At 29.5% G+C, this 19812-nt stretch overlaps 2 protein-coding genes across 2 annotated transcripts; one reads left to right on the top strand and one right to left on the bottom strand.

Annotated features, from left to right (window-relative positions):
- The first annotated feature begins 10861 nt into the window (after window positions 1-10861).
- On the top strand, window positions 10862-18741 carry pps (protein partner of snf). The gene is made up of 11 exons (XM_075735797.1): window positions 10862-12248; window positions 12317-12395; window positions 12453-13095; window positions 13159-13259; window positions 13329-14913; window positions 14988-15424; window positions 15486-16249; window positions 16335-16629; window positions 16693-16832; window positions 16901-17654; window positions 17716-18741. The coding sequence occupies exons 1-11, from the start codon at window positions 11745-11747 to the stop codon at window positions 18054-18056; spliced, it is 5643 nt and encodes a 1880-aa protein (XP_075591912.1). The 5' UTR covers window positions 10862-11744; the 3' UTR covers window positions 18057-18741.
- Window positions 18621-19764, bottom strand: LOC124499733 (uncharacterized). The gene is made up of 2 exons (XM_047063685.2): window positions 19403-19764; window positions 18621-19333 (listed from the first exon to the last, which is right to left on the bottom strand). The coding sequence occupies exons 1-2, from the start codon at window positions 19541-19543 to the stop codon at window positions 19091-19093; spliced, it is 384 nt and encodes a 127-aa protein (XP_046919641.2). The 5' UTR covers window positions 19544-19764; the 3' UTR covers window positions 18621-19090.
- Window positions 19765-19812: the final 48 nt, after the last annotated feature.

Below are 19812 nucleotides of genomic sequence, written 5' to 3'. Positions count from 1 at the left end.
TTGACCATTTTGGCATCGTTCACGCGCGCGCGTTTGTTTGTGTGTGGATGATTGATTTGAAAATTGGATTCAATTCAACATATCATCACCATCATCATCAACAATGGGGAAAAAAATAAAAATTAAATTCATGTTTTATATGTCCCCGAATTCGGGTCTCATTTCAGTTAAAGTTGTCATCATTGTATACTCTAATAGCTTTATTGGTAATATAAATGGCACAACAACGACAACGACAACGACAACAACAACATTTCACCAACCACCATAGGTCATGATATAGAGAATCGTGTCGTTTTTTCTTTCGAATCTGTCATGTTACGGTTATTGTTGTTGTTGTTGTTGTTGGTGCTGTTGTTGTTGTCGAAATTCGTTGTTGTTGTCCGAAAATGGCAACACACACACACTCACACCATGAAAAATAATATAATGTCTAAACCGATCCTAATTGATTGTTATTCTGTAGAATAGAATTTTGTTGAAAACATGTGTGTGTGTGAATGGAAAAAAGTTTTTTTTCAACAACAACAATTCTTTGTTTGGTTTCCGTTTCCTGTGTGTGTGTTTGTGTGTATCATTCTTTATTCTTCTACTTTAATATATATATAATACAAAGCCTAAATCATTGACTGAATGACCATTTTAACTTTTCTACATCAGGATGTCCTGTATAAATGACCATATCAAATCGATACACGTGCGTGTGTGTGTGTGTGTCCATTCTATAAAATCGAATGTAATGTAAGCCTATTAGGCCATCAGCGTAGATGATAGCAACATTTTTATTTTATCCATGATAAAATCGGGATAAAAATTCATCATCATCATCGTAATTTAATGAAAATGAAATTTACAGAGAATAAAAAAGAGAGATGGAGATGGAAAACATGTAAATTATGTGAATTAAATTCTAATTGAATTGAATTCTGAAATTTTATAATCATGGGTGATAATGTTGAATTCTCAAACGACAGAAAAAAAATAACCCAAACTGACTGGTTGAACACACGCACACACACACACACACTGAGAATGAGAAAACGCAAACAATTGTTGTAGAAAATTATTCCATAATGATCATTATTATTTGATTTAGAAATTAGTTGCCAATCAAATTCATTTTCATTTTCATTCATTCTAACCATACATGCACACACGCATATATCTGCATGTGGTAATCCACCACATGAACCCGGGTCCCGGGCCATGTTCAATCATTATCATCATCATCGTCGTCATACAATTACAATTAAATTTAGATTGGCCTTTTCTTTGCTTTAGTTTTCTTTTTTTCATTCACAATCACAATCACCACCACCACTACTGCCATCACCTCACTCTCTTTTTTTACATTCAATACGATTCATTTTGTGATTTGATTCGATTCGATTCGTTTCAATGATTTTGAGAGAACCATGTCTAACTAACTTTATTTATCCATCATCATCACCACTAACACAATAATACGTGTAACAATGAGAGAAAGAGAGAGAGAGAAAAAACGAATTTTTTTTCCACCAAAATGAATTGAATGTCGATGTTGATTTTATCATCATGATGATGATGATGATACAAAATGAATCAAGCCATCACCATCATCATACATAATTTAGGATAAAAATTTTTTTTTTTTAACACCGAGTAAGAAAAGAAATATTGTTATCAAACTGAAAGTTAAAACGAATCGTTTTTTTTCATCAAATAGCAACAACAACAACAACTGAAAAAAAATTGGTTCATTTTCGGTTCAATTCGTTCCATGATTCATTAATGTTTTTGTTGTTGTTGTTGAATGATTGTATTCATCAGACAACAACAACAACAACAACACTTATACACAGATAATAATACAACAAAAGTGTTAGGATCCTGTGTGTATTCACACAACAACAACAACAACACCACAAAATTATTATTATCATCATCATCATCATTATAACGGTTTCCGTTTTTTTTTGCTATAGACGCCGTATTTCATTCATTTTTTGGCTGTTTTGTTGTTGTTGTTGTTATTCGCTTCTCGGTTACATTTAACCACCTAATTCATTTATTTTTCAATTAATAAATGGGTGTGTGTGTGTGTGTGTGTGTGTTTTCCATTCAGCTGAATTCAATTGAAAATCAATCAACATCGAAAAAAAAACAAACAGAAAAACCGAAAAACCACCAACCAAAATTTTTATTCTGAGGATGTGGTTTTCAATTTCAAATATTTACATTTTTTTTCAAGTCTCGAAAAAATGATTAATCAAAAATGATGTGTGTGTGTGTGTGTGTGTTTCGAGCGAGAGACAAAAACCGCGAAAAAAAACCGCATCTGCCACTTTTAAAATGGATAGAAAAACCTGCTGCTACTGCCAAGTAAATGGATGCTTAATATTTATTCATTCATCTGGTTTCAAGAATATAAATCTACTATATTTGAACAAACGTGGAGAATAATTGGAAAAAAAAATTTGAAATCTAGAAAAACACACACACACTCGCACACAGAGAGATAGAAATCAATAATTCATTGAACGTGATAAAAGTTTTTTTTTGAGTAAAAAAACAAACGAAAAAAGAATTTTTTTTTCACAGAAATCTGATATTCTGTTGATCAATGAATGCAAACAATAGTGTGAATTTGATGTAGAAGAAAAAAATTCTTTAAAAAGTTAGAATAAAAGAAAAACACAGTACAGGTCAATGTAAATCACATCATCATCATCATTTGTCATTTTTTTTCGATAATCTTTTTTTTTTGTTGAAATTTCATTTTATTCCAAATGTCCATTAAAGGTAATTTGGTTGATTCATTGGTCCATCACCATGCTGTTACTGAAATTGCAAATTTAATGAAACACAATGGTTGATTGAACCAATGAACTCTCTTAATCAAATAACGGTTATTTTTGACTCAAATGATGCAACAATAACAATCTCTCGGTCTCTCTCTGTGTGTGTGTTTTCTTGTCATCGTTGCTGTTGTCCAATCGATGGAAAAAGAAAACCAAGAAGGAGGCAAAAAAAAATCATTCAATTCATCGATTTTACTGCCACAAAACATTAGTGTATTGTGAATTGATTCGATTTAGATTTCGATTCTTTTGATCATGATGATGATGATGTGATTTACTGTTTTCCAATTGAATGGTCAAAAAAAGAATTAAATTGACTTGAATTTAATCCATGTTACCAAGAATTTTGACATGGTGACATTTCGCCATTCTAATTCTGGTCAAATGTGTGTGTGTGTGTACGTATGTTACATAGTTACAATTTATTGTATTGAAAGGAGTAAAATTATCATATGCTTAATGGTGAACACACACACATGCACAAAGACACAGACTCGAATCCAGAATTTTTTATCGATTCTTTGAAACACGAGATAAAAAAAAAGTGTATTATGTATGATAATAACAACAACAACAACAACAGAACAAGGAAAATGGAAAACAATTCGATAAAAGTAAAAAATAAAAGTGTTAATGGAACAAAATAACAACAACAACAACAACAACTGTAGAAATGGTAGAACATAATGAAATCATCATCATCAACATTCATTGATTCATTAAGAATTTCTAAGGGATATTAATGAGAAAAATGAGATTCGAACGTTTCAAAAAAAAGAGAGCAACAAAAAAAAATGAAAGCATAGAAACAAACAAACAAACACAATAAATTATTGCCATAAGAAAATGATGATGATGATGAGATTCTTTTCATTCATTTCTTTTACACATTAATGGTAAAATGGTAATCATCGTCGTCATCATCATCCAAGAATGAATGAATAAAATTAATTGAATTAATTTGTAATTCAAATTAACTTCTCTCTCTCTATTTTCTTTCTTGCGTTCTTCTATTTCCACCCATCAAGTTCCATGTCTGAGTGTGTGTGCGTACGTTTTTTTTGCTCGACATTCAAAATACAACAACAAGACAGGAAGACATTTATATTGCATTAGTTTTTTTTTCATGGATCAATTGTGTGCGAGTGTGTGTGTGTGTGTGTTCAAGACACATTAAAATGGAATATATACTTATTCTTGTTATGATTCCATTATGATTCGCTTTTATATATATGTTATATATTTATATTTATTCCTCAATTTGATGGCTATTATTTTGATTCTTAAACCAGAACAAAAAAAATTGAATGAATGAATGAATGAATGAATTGAAAGAATTGAGTGAATGAATTGAGTGAACATGATCGAAATGATTTTCATTTCAAAAGTAAATTTCGATTTACACCAAGGACAATAAGAATAACAATTGAAAAGAATTTTCCACTTTATTCCTTATTCGGATTCTGTGCGTGTGTGTGTGTGTGTGTTTCCAGCAGCGATCTTGTTTGTTCGAATTGTTTCTTTTCTTTTCTTTTCTCTTGGTTGCCTGATTCTGGTCATAGTGATGATGATGATGATGATTGTTAAATTCAACTTTTATTTATTTTTTTTTTCTTGGCTTTGATGCAAATGTTTTAAAAGTAGAGAGAGAAAAAAACCTTAATGGAACAATAATAATGGATGTGTGTGTGTAGTGGGTATTTTTTTTTTTTTGGGTTGCTTTCAACAAGAAAAAAAAAAGAAAAATTATCATCATCGTCGTTTTCTTTCAGGATTCTTTTTTCTTTTTTTTTATTCTTTCACATCTTCATTTTTAACTAAATTGTAATGATGATGATGAAAACAGATTTGTTTCACACTCCTCCTACACACTTACACACAGGCACAATCATAATGATGATGATGATGATGAACAGGAATCATTATAGAATAACTGCAAGAATAAAGAATCCATTGGACCAAACATTTTTTAGGACACTAACAATATAACTATAATACGTTTATATTGAATTAAGAATATGATGATATTGTGGTAAGTTTTTATATTCCATTGCCATTATTGTCTATTGATGTGTGTGTGTGTGTGTATGTGGCTAAACATGACAATTTAAACCAATTATTATTTAGTTTGCCATGAACAACACAATATAATGGAACAAGAGAAATGAAACGTGAACAGAATCAAAACCATTATCATCATCATATTTTTATGACCAGAATCAACTTCTAAAAAAAACGACCAAAATTCTGGAACCATTTTTTTTTTACTCTTCGGACATAATGGAATCAATAAACAATCTTTTGTTGTCGTTAATGCTGCTACCACTATATTATAGTCATTTTTAGCTACTGTCATCATCATTGATAATGGCCATTATTGTGTTATTATTCATTTTAATTTCTGCAAAAGAATTCTTCAGGATTTCTCAATTATGTTATTGTCGTCGTCGTCGTCGTAGTCGTCGATTGTCATCATTTGTCGAGATTGTGATGAAAAGAATCATTCATCCATCTAATAAATAAACATCCATTGAATTGATTGTGTATGAAAACTTTTTTTTTCACTATTAACCACCATTTCATTCATATATCATACAATTGGTGATATCCACATATAACGAAAATTCTTTTTATCATTTATATCCATCATCGTATGAATCAGGGCAGAGAATCATCGTTGTTGTTGTTGTTGTTGTTTAGGGTTTTATTTTCTGACAATAATACTTCCGGACTTTCTTTTTCGTTTTTTTTTCGCTAGAACTAAACTACTGGACTGAATGATTCTGCTCCATTTCTTCATTTTTGGATTCTGCTGCTATTTTTCTTTCTTCTTGCTACTTAGTCATCCATAAATCGTTTTTTTTTTCTCTTCATAATTCAAAACAACAGTCCAAACAGGCCATTTAGCCAAAAAACATTTTTTTTTTCAATTCATTCGAACTATAAGATTCTTGATTGCTGATGGTTGTTGTTGTTGTTGTTGTTGCGGTTGTCATCGTTGTTTTCATCATCATCATCATTATTATTGGATGGCTAATTTTGTTTATTGTGAAATTGATTCAATTTTCAATCATCATCATCATCATCATCATTATTATCATTCATGTATAGAAATCTGAAAAGGAAATTCATTCAATCATTCATCAACCACTATACCAAACTAGCGACATTCATTGAATTGAAAATGGAAGAAAAAAAACCAAACCAAACCAAACCAAACTAACTGGATGGATCAACTTTCATCCATTCATTCATTTTTTTGGCTTTTACTGTTTTTTTTCTGCCAGCCATAAGTAGCCTGTTTTCCGGTGGTTAAGTTTGAGCACTGTTTCCGTTCCAGAAGAAAAAAAAACATTCCAATTTTTTTTTTTGTTTGGCTCTTTCGTCATCCATAATGGCCATCATCATCATCTTTTTAGCGTCGTTTTTGTTGTTGTTGTTGTTTAGACATTCGATTTGCAAAGCTGTTTGAAAAGAGAAAAAAAAACTTTGTAAATAATAGTTTCCATTTATGGCACACAGAACAACCAATGAAACGAAATTGTATTGAACAGGGATAGAGAGAGAGAAAGAGAGAAAGAAGAAAAATCAATGATAATCATATCAAACTGGGAAATGAAATGAAATGAAATAAATTTTTTTTGATATGAAAAAAATCAATTTGCATTATTATTGATTGAATAAAAGGAAAAAACACGACGACGATGATGATAAAGTTTTCTTTTTCTTTTTCGTTTTTCTTCTTCAAATGGAAAATGTTTGAAATTAAATTGTTTTCAAGATTGAAATTTGTTGTTTTTCGTTTTTCGTTTCATTTCCAATCACAATGAATAATATTTTGGCCATCCAATCCAAATCTAATATATCGATCGATTGATCGAATTTCGACGATACAACAATCATCATGATGATCATCATCATCATAAAAACCACTGATCGAACAATAATAATAACAATTACTGGATGAATGATGAATATAACGGACGTTTGAATTTTTTTAAAATCGATTTTCTCTCTCTCTCTCTCTCTCTTTATGATTTCAGCCCATTTCCATCAAAACAACAAAACAATAATCGACGAATATGGTAGAAACAAAAAATGAATGTTTCGGTTCGTTTCGTTAAAACAATCATCGAATGAATGGAAAAAATCTGATCAGGAAAAGAGAGAGAGGTTAAAATCACCAGAAAAAAAATCTAAATGTGAAATATGAAAAATTTTTTGCTCATTGACTTACCAGATGAGTAAATCTTTTTCAATCAATCAGAAAAACAAAAATTAATCCGTCAATTCAATTCAGATTTCGAATTGCCAGTGAATGGGCAATAAATAATAAAAAAAATTGGATTCGATTCCATTTCCACAGCAATTACACATTCAAGGATCGAATTAGCCTGTTTTGTTTTGTTTTGTTTGTATGTACGATGATTGTGATCAATCGTCTCAATAGAGTGAATTTTTTTTTTGATTGTGACAAAATAACAATAAACAAACACAAAGTAAATCAAAAAAAAAATCAAAAAAAAAATCATGGATTAAAAACCAGACACTCCCTTTTTGCAACAAACAATTGGCTTTTCAATTCATTGTTTGTTTGTTTGTTTGTTTTTTTTCTGTTTCTGTTTCTGTCTGTATTTTGTTCTGCATTTCAAATTCAAAAATGATGGAATTTTTTATTTTCGATTCCAATTTTTTTTTTATTCTCTCCTGATATATAATCTTGATGACTTATTTTCAGAGTTTTTTTTCTCTCTCTTTGTAATTTGTGACATTCAATCAATTTAAGAAAAAAAAACATTCATTGACTTGAACAATCTCGACCAGTCAACCAACCAAGCAGCAAAGTAAATGAATGATGAATGAATATATTACATTTGTAGCCATAATCAACAATTTTCAAATTGAACACAATGGAGAATGAGATTTTAAACAACAACAACAACAACAACCATCACCACACCACTACAAGAAAGAAAAAAGGAAGTTTTTTTTGTGTTGTTGTTGTTGGCAAAAAGAAAAGATTTAGAAATCACAAAAGACACTTTGTGACTTGTGTGTAATTGATGCCTAAAAGTGTTCGTATTGATCCAAGAAAAAAAAACTGAGAGAGGCTTATTCATTTTTACTTTTGGATGGATAGTTTTCTTTTTTCAAATCAATTGTGTGTGTGTGTGTGTGTTATTGTTGGTTATAGTCGATTATAGTCAAATCGATGGTTGTGTGTGGTGGTGTACTATGGTGGTGGTTGGTGGTGGTGATGGTGATGGTGGACACACTATAAAAACATAATCGTCGTAGTTGTCGTAAGTTAATCGGGGTGTTTTATTTTCACAATATAATGCAAGTGTGTGTTCTTCAGACACACACTTGAAAGTGGATCATTGTAAATAATATAATAGATATATATTTGTGGAACAGATGCCTTATTTTTTATTGGCGCCACACTTTATTATGTGTAGAGCGATTAGGTCCATTTCGTCAAAAAATAAAAGTGGATGAAATAAGTGAATGAAAAACCGAGCTCAGATGATGATAAGCCGATTAACCACCATATACCAACAACAACAATATCAACAACGACAGGAAAAAAAAGACCACACACACAAAAAAAAAGAAAAGAAAATCAAGTTTCAAATTTGAAAAAAACGTTATTTTCCATTTTCAACAACAAAAAAAATAATAAATGATAATAATGTCACGTTGATTGTTGTTTGTTGTTGATGAAAATCTTTCAATTCTTCTGTTCGGTTATTATAATCACTTTTTTGACTTTATTTTTCATTTCGATGGACTCAACAAACTCCCTTTTTTCACCTTTTTTTTACAATTTTTTTTTTTTTGAATTTGTTGATTTTGTTGTGTTCGAATTTGAAACAAAAAAAAATGGGATCAAATTAAAAAAAATTCAGTATACAAACGCCATCTAGCGAGAACAATTTAGAATCAATTTTATTTACTTCTACACAAGATGGCATTGATTATTCCGCTATAATTCTTGTCATTATTTTGATGAACAATCTCTCCATGTGTCTGTTTGTTTTTTTTTTGCAGACATACATGCCGAATATTGCCGAATTTTTTTTGACAAAATTTCAAAATTTTTTCCTTGTTTATTTAAAAATATGATATATGATCATTCAAACCGAGAAAATATATTCAAAATGACCATCAACCATAATGAATTTTAAAAAACGAATCATTAATGAGTGTTTGATGACGAAATGTCCAACCAATGGGAAAGAATTGAAAATTTTATTCAATAAAATCGACAATTTATGTAATATTATTGATTTACCCGTTAAATTGGTTGGACTGGATGAAACATTACTGCCACCGAGAGAGAAAAAATGTCCAAAAACTAATGATGAATTGAATATTTTATTCAATAAAATTGACGATTTATGCAAAATTGATTTACCGCCGAAACTTGATGGATTGACCAAGATATTACCATCGCCGCCTAGAGAGAAAAAATGTCCAAAAACTAAAGATGAACTGAATGTTCTATTCAATAAAATTGACGATTTATGTAAGATTGATTTACCACCGAAACTTGATGGACTGGATAGCATTACAATAATTGAAAGAAAAAATTATCCAAAAACCAAAGAAGAACTTGACGTACTTTTCAATGAAATTGAAAACTTTCTTCGTATCGATATTCCATTTAAATTGGGTGATTTACACGAAGAAAATGAACGATTAGATTCAAATGAACAAATTGATAATGACCAAGATTCGAAACCAAACAACAACATATCATTGATTCATTTACCATCAGATTTTAGAATTCAAAAGAAACGACAAAAAATTTATGACAACAACAACGACAAAAATCAGAATCAACGTTTCAAAATGGAACTTATTGCAAATAGACTTTTGCCTATAAAAGATAGAAAATTGTAATTGCCACTACGAAACCGAAACCAATGGTAAAAATGAAAAACAAAAATGTTAAAATAACAAAAAAACAACAGCAACGAAAAATGGTGCCCAAACCCAAATCGAATAATCATATATTGCCGCCATTTCAAAATTTATCCAATCCAAAAGATGATATTCAATCTCGAATGCGTTTTTTTCAAGAATATTTATCCACCATTAAACAACAATATTCAACGGATAAAAATGGTAAAAAACAATCCAATAATGATCCTGTATCCGATTCTGGATATAGTTCCTCTAGTCCTTGTTCATTATCATCACTACCATCATCACCAGCTTCATCTATATCAAGTCGTGATGAAATTTGTTCGACAAAATCATCATCATCATCATCAACAAAATGTTCATTTTCATCCAGTAATTCATCTTTGATTTCGAAAGAAAATCCTAATGGAAAAACTGTCTACCTTAAAGACCAATGTGAAAAATTTATTGGAAAACAAAAAACGAATAAACGACGAGGCTCCAAATCTATTGATGGACAAAAATCAAAAAGATCAAATAAATCTGATATTGATAATAGAATTATTGAATGGAGTTCAAAAACATTTACGGATTGTCCATCAACGCCAAAACATTTGAAAAGTTTTGAAAATGGAACACCACCACCACCACAATCACCATCATATTTTATTGATAATAATCAATCCACTATATTAGATTTAGAATGTTTAAATGATTTTATAATCGATGATTATCAATTTACCGCAAAACAATCATCGATTATTGTCGACAGTTCTGTAGAACAAACATCATCTGATTTTGATGATTGGTTACGAGAGAAATTTTAACCAATTTTTTTTTCTTTAAATTTTTTTTTCAATGCACATGTTTTGTTTTCATTTCGATTGTTGTTTATACGAAAAAAACATTTCCATTTCCATTTTTTTTTTTTTTTGATTAAAATTTTTTTTTTTGTTTGTTTTAATTCAAAAAATTCGTTTGTGTCTATTTCAACCATATTTGCCATGATTGGGTTAAAATAATATCGCGTGTGTGAGTTTTTTTTTCACACACACAGACTCTCCTATAGGCGACAGCACAGGATAATATATCATAAAGTGAAAGAGAAAGAGAGAGTGAAAGTAACTTGTGTGTGTGTGTGTGTGTGCTTCTTTTCCTTGGTGTGTGTGTGTGTATTGAGTATGTATTTGTGTGTGTATGTATATTGAGCGTGAAAATGGCGGAATCAAAATCAAATCGATTCAATGTACCAAAAGGAACCTGAAAAGAATTTATTATTCGAACAAACAAAAAAAAAAAAAATTCTTGTATCGAAAAAAAAATATTCTATGAAATCAAGATTTTTTTTTTCGTTTATTCAAAACCGATCGTTTTTATGTTATATTCTACACCATTGTTGTTGTTGTTGTTGTGTGTGTAGAAAAAAAAAACATCATCACTATTTATTCCGATTTTTTTTTTGTTTCATTTCGAATGTTTTTTCATTTTATAGAATTAATCAAACACATAAAAAATTTCATCATCATTTCATGATTATTGCTGTGGCTTTTCTCTCTCTTTCTCTCTACATAAATTTTTTTGTGTCTATTTTATGTGTGTAAAATGTAAAAACAAAAAAAAATTGTGTATATGACGAAACAAAAACACGTGTTCTTTTATATTCGGTTATTAAAGAGAAATATATATATATAAAACACAGCCATTTTTGTTTGGTGGTCTTGCATTAGAAAAAAAAACTTAATGATTCCATTCGGATTTGATTCGGAATATTATTCTTGTGTGGACCTGATAAATAAACAAAACCTTGCTACTTGGCTACTTGACTTTTCAATTCATTCATTCATTCATTCATTTTTTTTTGTTTTGTTTAAATCAATTTGTTGTAAAAAAAAATCCAAATCATTTTCTGCTGTTTTTTTTCCGTTTGCTTCACATGACAAACAAACAAACAAAAAAAATTTTTTTCAAATTTCTCGACCAAATCTATAAATTAAAATGTCGGATGAAAATTTTACCGAAACAAATGTAAAAAAAATTGATAGTAATAATTTTCATAATATTAAAAATAATAATCGAAATACAAAGTCAGCGCTTATTCAATCAACATCGATCATCAATCGTCATACGTCGTCCACCGAATCATCATCATCATCATCATCACCTTCATTGACATATACTTCAACAGCAGCAGCAACAACAACAACAACAACAACATTGCCATCATCGAATAATGAAAAATTTTCAATGTTTAGTGCCCTAAAATCATCAACAACAACAACAACAATTGATCAACAAAAAAGTTTAAATAAATCATCATCGCCATCACCGATAGTTGTTGTTGGAATGAATCGTTCTAAATCTGAATTGTTAACAAATAAAATTGATAAATTAAACAGTGTTTTTATTGGTGATAATGATGAAAATGTACTTCGTTTCGATGATTCTTTATCATTCGAACAATTTACATTGATTGAACATTCATATTCGAAACCAAAAAAGGTATGTATTACAAAAAAAAAATCATTGATTGTTGTGATTGATCGATTCATTATTATTTCGAAAAAAAGGCATTTAAATTGAGTAAAAAACTTAAAAAAGTTAAAGATCGTATCAAGAATAAATTGTTGAAAAATAAAAAGAATTCAGGTAAGACTATATTGTTAATATGATTGCTGGCTAATATTTCTATTTTTTTTCGTCTAGATAAAAAACACAAAAAGAAAAAATTTCGACAACAAATTGATCACATTTCTGTTTCTGTTGGTGTTGGTAGTGGTGGTGTTAAGTGTCTGGAGGAAAGAAAAATCAACGTTGAAACCAAAACAGCACCAACAACAACAACGAACGAAAAACAAAATTTATTGGAAAATTCTCAAAATATCTCGATAGCAGCAGCTGCAATAACCGACAATAGCATTATTATGAATGAAACAGACTTATCTTCCGGTATGAATTCCGAAGCAAACATATCGGCCAGTGGTCGTGTACAACGAACACGTAAAAAACCAAAACGTTGGGATAATGATGAACTAGAGGTGGATTTTAGTGGTGGCCGATTGAATATTACCAATGTACAGGATGATTCAAAATCAAAACGTGATGAACAGCAACCACCACCGGTTAAAAAGGCTAAAAAATCGGATAATAAAACAAAATTGATTATTGTGGAAAGTAGTAGTAGTAGTAGAATTAAAAAAGAAGAAAATATTCCGGTCAAAGATGATGAAGAAATGGATGACGAAAGTATTTCGGACAAAATCGATGCTGATGATAATGATGGTGAATCATCTAATAATGAAGAAAATGATTCAAATTTTGATTCAGATGATGATCCGGAAAAATTATGGTTTGTTTTTATTACATAAGTTTGAAATTTTTTTTTGTAATCATTTCATTTATTCATTTGCAGGTGTATTTGTCGACAACCATACGATGATCGTTTTATGATTGGCTGTGACCTTTGTGAAGAATGGTTTCATGGAAAATGTGTAAATGTAACAAAAGTTCAAGGTTTGTTTTGATTGCCATTCAGTGACATTTTTTTCTCTATAATCATTTCATTTTCTGTTCATTGTATAGGTCGTAAAATGGAAAAATTAGGCGAAGATTGGTATTGTCCATCGTGTCGAGAAGATTTAAACAATAAAGGCATACCAAAAGAAGAATTAAAAGTACATAAAATTGCTGAAAAGAAAGCATTGGAACGTGTGGAAAAGGAAAAACGATTGGAGAAAAAACGAAAAAATTTGTCTAAAAAACCACGTGTACGTAAAGATTCATCATCGAAACATTCATCTGCACACGATGATGATGAAGATGATGATGATGGCGATGATGGTGATGATAGTTCTGAAAAACAGCAAACGAAATCGACAAAATCTCGTCATATATCACGATCAAATAGTTCGAGGATTGAATCAATGAAAGAAAAAGAAGAGGAAGAAAAACGACGATTGAAAAAATTGATAAAAGCATCGAAAAAAGATTTGAATGAAAAACGAGAAAAATTAAAATCTAATAATGAACAAACAACAACAAGTAATCATGTACCGGAATCAACACTGGAAATGAAAGATGATCATCACGTTAACAATAATGATAATGGCCAACATGATACATCGAATAGTTCAACATCATTTACAAATAATACAAATTCATTAAATTCTGAAACTGAATTCTCTAAAGTATTCACCAAACAACAACAACAACAATCCAAACAAACAAATGATAATAATATTAATAGTTTGAATAAAAAGAAACATAAAATTGATCCAATTGATCAATCTGTACAAGATTTATTTAAAGCGGAACCATCTACTGTTTTAATGCGTTCATTATCATCATCATCATCTACCTCGATCAATACTACTGCCTCTAATGCTACGAATAATAATAATAATAATATAGCTGTAAATAATACAAATAATCAATTATCACCAATTCTACAACAACAACAACAGCAGCAGCAACAACAACAACGTAAAACAACCATTGATTCACGTCGAACATCAACATCATCATCGTCAACAACATCGTCATCGTTATCATTATTGAATGATAATATTATCTGTCCAAATAATAATCATTGTGGTGGAACAAAAATTAATATACAGAAAAATGAACAGCATATGAAATCCATTTATTGTAATCAAGATTGTATACAAACACATGTAACAGAAATGTTGAAAACATTACGTTCATTGAAACGAATGAAAGAAAAAACAACAACAATGCCTATACAATCATCATCATTGAAAATAATTCTAATTGATCGATCAAATAATGATCGAAAAGACAACATACAGGACAAAGATGTATTGGATTTTATTCTCAAGAATCAAACATATGAGATTTATAAACCAAGTGCATTGCGAAAATCTTCGAATAGTGGTGTAACAACAACAACAACTAGTGCTGCTAATAAAACGACATCATCATCATCATCATCACCGCCGACAAAATCTTTATCCACAAGCAAATTTTCATCATTAAATGAAACAACATCAAGTAATAATAAAACTAAACAATCATCATCATCATCATCATCGACAACTCATAGATTGGAACGTACATCAAGTATTTCATCGGATACATCGAATGATAATAAAAATGAAAGTCGTCGTCAATATGTACGAAATACGATTAATGAAATTTTAAAATCTAGGTAAAAATTATTCAGTTTTTTATCATTATGTTTGTAGAATTTAATGATTCTTTTTTCCAAAATTCCAAATTTAGATATAAAGAAATGACTATCGATGAAAAGGCAACAATATCATCATTTAGTGAGATAACTAAACTTTCTTTGCATATTGAAAATGAATTATTCAAAGTGTTTAAAGCTGTCAATTCAAAATATCAGACAAAATCTCGTTCATTGATATTTAATTTACGTGACACAAAAAATACATTATATCGTAAAGTTTTATTAGGCAAAGTATCACCTGAACGTTTAGTAAATATGACGCCCGAAGAATTGGCATCAGCTGAATTATCACGTTGGCGTGAACATGAGAAAAAAACAATGATACAATTAATAACAAGAGATGCATTCGATCAGGCTAATCAGGTGATTGTTAAAAAAACACATAAAGGTGAAGAATTTATTGAGAATGATCTTGTATTGGATCTACCTACATCATCATCATCGGATATTATAGCCAATAATCAAAAAGGTAAATTTTTTTTTTTGATTGTGATTTGATTGCCTAAAATTCATTTCTAATTTTTTTTTAGCTACATTAAATGATTCGAATCAAACTGATAATGAATTGAACATGAGTAATTTACTGGAATCACCTGTAAAAGATTCGACAATATTACAAGATAACAATGATTCATCTGTTTTGGATTTACTGGATACAACTTCTCAACATTCTACACATGTGTATTCTAGTAATTGTAAAATTTGTATACAAAACTCTACCACTGAATCGAATAAATTGCCATCATCATTTGAAAAAGATAATATTTCGAATACAACAACAACAGTAGCAGCAATGATGCCACCTACATCACCCGTTGCTAAAATTAAACAAGAAATTGATACATCACCCACTGTTGTACAACGTTTACAACCAAAACGTGTTCGTGTTGAAAATGAATCATTCAATGAATTTCTAAAAGAAGCGGAAAAAAAATTATCCGATAAGATTCTTATGGAAATTCAACAATCGTCAACGATTAACAGTATTGATACTCAATCATCTAATAATAATGATAATAATAAAGATAAATCTATTACGACAAATGATATGAATAAGACAAAATCGTTGACAAAACAATCATCTAAAGAAATTTCTCGTGATAAAAATTCTGAAACTAATGGCAATAAACATAGCGCTAATGAACACGGTAGTAGTAATAATAATAATAACAACAACAATAAGACTACTAAACCCGTTTGGAAGGGAACAATTTTTATGCAAGATGTGGCCCGGTTTGTTGCAACTGCACAGGTTATCACTGGAAATGCTAACGAAATCAAATATCATCTTAGAGTATGTTATAATTATAATATAATTTCGGCTTATTTTTTTTAAATCAATAATTTGATTGGTTTTTTTTCTCACTTTTCCCAAATAGCATGATTATGTTGATCAGATTACCGTTTGTGGTCGTATTGCACCGGAACAAGCGTTGGATTATATTGAAAAATTGAAAATTTCCAAACATTCAGAGATTGTATTGATGAAATTTGTTTGGTCATCACGTGAAGAACGTACTGGTTATGATGCATTCTTTAATTATCTTACTACCCGTAATCGATTGGGCGTTGTTTATATAAAACATTCTAACAATGGCTATAAAGATTTTTACATTTTACCATTGTCACAGAATAGTGATATACCAGAAATATTGCTTCCATCAAATAATTCTGGTAAGTAATTGATTTTCTGGTCAGAATAAAATTATAATTTGCTCTATTTCTTTATCATAATAGTCAATTTGATTGGAGAAATTGGAAGAAAAAATCATCGACCAAATCTACTGTTGGGAATATTGATTAAAAGTCGTAAATCAAACAATAACAACAGTCAATTACCATCAAATATTTCACAATCAACACAACAGAATGATTCGGTAAGTGATTATTAGATATGTTCAAATATTTGAAAATAATTTTTATTATCATCATCGTTGTATATCAGCCTTCGGTCAATGAACGATCATATACACCACCATTATCATCGAATACAACAAGCACCACCACCACTCCTCCTTTTACTGATCCTGATGATGGTTCTTATACACCACCACCATTACTACATTCAACGCCAAAAATATCTGATGGTACGAAAAAAATTGGCCAACAACAACATCATTATCATCAACGATCAGACAATAAAGTGTCAATAATAAATGCAAAACATGATCTCAAATCATCAACAAAATCATCTAATCATGATGAAGAAAAATTGAGTGATATGATTGAAAAGGTATCATCAAGTTCAAATCCGATCGAAATGACAGCATCAATATTGAATGCAATTGTCGAAACGGGAAATATAGAATTACAGGGAAAATTATTATGTAAATTACAAGCAAAAGTTGAAGATAAACTTCAACATACTATACAAACACAGAATACCAACAATGAACAGAATGTTTCTTCACATACAAATGTTGAAAGAGCAACAACAACAACAACAACGACTACGGCGACTACGACATCAATGCCTTCAAATATAATACCAGCTTCTACTAGTTCAATTTCCTTATCTTTTGATAATCTTATTCCTAATATTAAAAATATTCAATTACCGGATAATTTGAAAGATATACTTCGAAATGTTCAAGAGAAAACCACTCAAGTTGTCGATGCTCAACGAATAATGATGGATGGTGGTGGTGGTGGTGGTGGTGGAAACAATAATACTCCGTATTTAATCGATTCATCAAATGGTAATATTTAGGATTATCGTATTGTTTATTTATTAATTTTTGTTTTTTTTTTCACTTTTAGTCGATGCAAAAAATATTCCACAGAATAATGTTTCATTCAATGATCCACGTTTACGTCAATCTGTTTCTTCACAACCGGTTGCTGCTTCAATGTCTAAAGATGAACTTTTACAAAAAGCTCAAGAACAAATGGCAGCATTAGCACAAATGGAATATCATCATCAACAACAGAATCCAATTGTGAATCAATCACAACAAACAATGAACAGACAAGAGTCAATGATGATGACTGGTGTGCCATCAAGAATTCAAGCTGGATATCATCAACAAACGACAAACGTTGATCATTCTCCAGGAATGTCGAATCGAAAAATTAGTTTTCAATGGAAGAAAAAGAAATGAATCGTTTATGAATCTTTTTCATTCGATCTCTATCTCATACATACACTTACACACACTGAACAAAGAAAGAAAAAAAAACGATTTATCCACTAAAAAATTTCTTTTTTTTTCATTTGTTGTTTTTTTTATTGAATTTTGAAAATTCAAAAACAACCACCACATGATAATTGGTTCGAAACTTTTTTTTTGTCATTGTTTTGTTAACATTTGAGTTAAATTTGTTTGATTTTTTTTTCATATCGCACACACTTATAATCGATGATGATGATGATCATTTTTTTTTTTTTTTTTTTGTAAATACACAAAAAAACCGTATGTACACAGTATATTTGTAAAAAAAACAAGCGTTCGACATTTATATTGTTCAATAATAATAACTGTGATGCACCACCAGAAATAAGCAAAAAAAAAAAAAAAAAAAAAATGCACCACTTTATTCATCATCATCATCATCATCATCATCAACGTCGATTATAAATTTTTTTTTTCACGTTCTTTTTATTTGGTCAGAATTTTTTCTGCTTTTTTGTTTACACAGAAAAAAAAAGTTAAATTGAATCACCATTTTTTTCTCCAATAATTTGTATTTGTACTATATATAATCATCATCATATTAATAGTAATAATCGATAATTGATAATTGATAATAATTAAGAATAAATATATAAAACTATATCACAATCATGTTTGACCAATTTGTTGTTGTTGTTGTTGTTGTTTAAAATTCAATTCATTTCTGCTATATATGATGATAAAATGAAATGCGAAATAGATAGAATTAGAATACATATTTATGTGTGTGTGTGTGTGTGTGTGTGTATTTTGAACAAATGTTCGATTCTTGTCGACGTTGTTGGTTTTCGTTATTAATATTTGTACGTATGGATTTGTTCAACAAAAATGTTTTGACAAGCTTCAAACTAATATAGATTAGCTATAAATGTTGAAAAGAAAAAATTTCATTTTTTTTGGCATTAATTTTTTTTTTGTTCTATAAATTTGACAAAATTCATCCATCCATCATTGTCATCAGTCTAAATGAGCGTAAATTTTCGATTTTCATCATCATCATCATCTTTGTTGTTGTTGTCGTTGTTGTTGTTGTTGTTAGTTTTTGTTCGTTCCTTAGGATATTTCATATTGGAAATGATTCCCATTATTAATTGAAATATGCCCCATAAAATGAATGCAAATACAATGAACGATATGAGATAACAGATGAAATGCCAGATTGTATTATTAACATAATCACAGCAAATATTTTCACCACAACAGAACTAAAATTTAAAAAAAATGAAGAGATGAAAAAATCAAATTCGTAATAGAATCAAACAAACACTACTTACCTGTTCGGAATTACAATAATCATTATCGCAATAATATGCATGAACAAATATTGTATTATCTAGTGGTCGTAATAATCCATCACCGGATAATAATATGAATAATATTGAAGCAAATATAATCATCGAATTTGAATGTGCCATTTTTATTAGCGAATTTGATTTTTTTTCCCAATATATATATCATTTAAACATTATCATTTTGTTGAATTTCATTACAATAATAATTGGATGATTTAATTTTGTTTATTATTACAAAATACCATTTGTCCATGATCATTGAGAATTTTTAAAAATGGATAAAATTTGTCGTTGAATGTTATCCACAAAGAATAATGATGATAATGGTGATGTTTATAAATGATGAGGATTTAGCTATCGAATTTTTTTTCGGGTATAGAGAGCAGGAGCAT

The sequence above is a fragment of the Dermatophagoides farinae genome, chromosome 2 (assembly GCF_024713945.1).
Source record: "Dermatophagoides farinae isolate YC_2012a chromosome 2, ASM2471394v1, whole genome shotgun sequence".
In the NCBI taxonomy this organism is placed as follows: domain Eukaryota; kingdom Metazoa; phylum Arthropoda; class Arachnida; order Sarcoptiformes; family Pyroglyphidae; genus Dermatophagoides; species Dermatophagoides farinae.
Note: the sequence above shows the minus strand (reverse complement) of the source record. Positions and strands in the feature narration are given on the sequence as shown.

Coding starts and splice junctions, on each gene's coding strand:
- pps (XM_075735797.1), top strand. CDS start 11,745: ATGTCGGATGAAAATTTTACCGAAACAAATGTAAAAAAAATTGATAGT. Junction 13,096..13,158: donor GATGATCCGGAAAAATTATG/GTTTGTTTTTAT, acceptor ATTCATTTGCAG/GTGTATTTGTCGACAACCAT. Junction 16,250..16,334: donor AAATCAAATATCATCTTAGA/GTATGTTATAAT, acceptor TTTCCCAAATAG/CATGATTATGTTGATCAGAT.
- LOC124499733 (XM_047063685.2), bottom strand. CDS start 19,543: ATGGCACATTCAAATTCGATGATTATATTTGCTTCAATATTATTCATA. Junction 19,334..19,402: donor ATTATTGTAATTCCGAACAG/GTAAGTAGTGTT, acceptor TTTAAATTTTAG/TTCTGTTGTGGTGAAAATAT.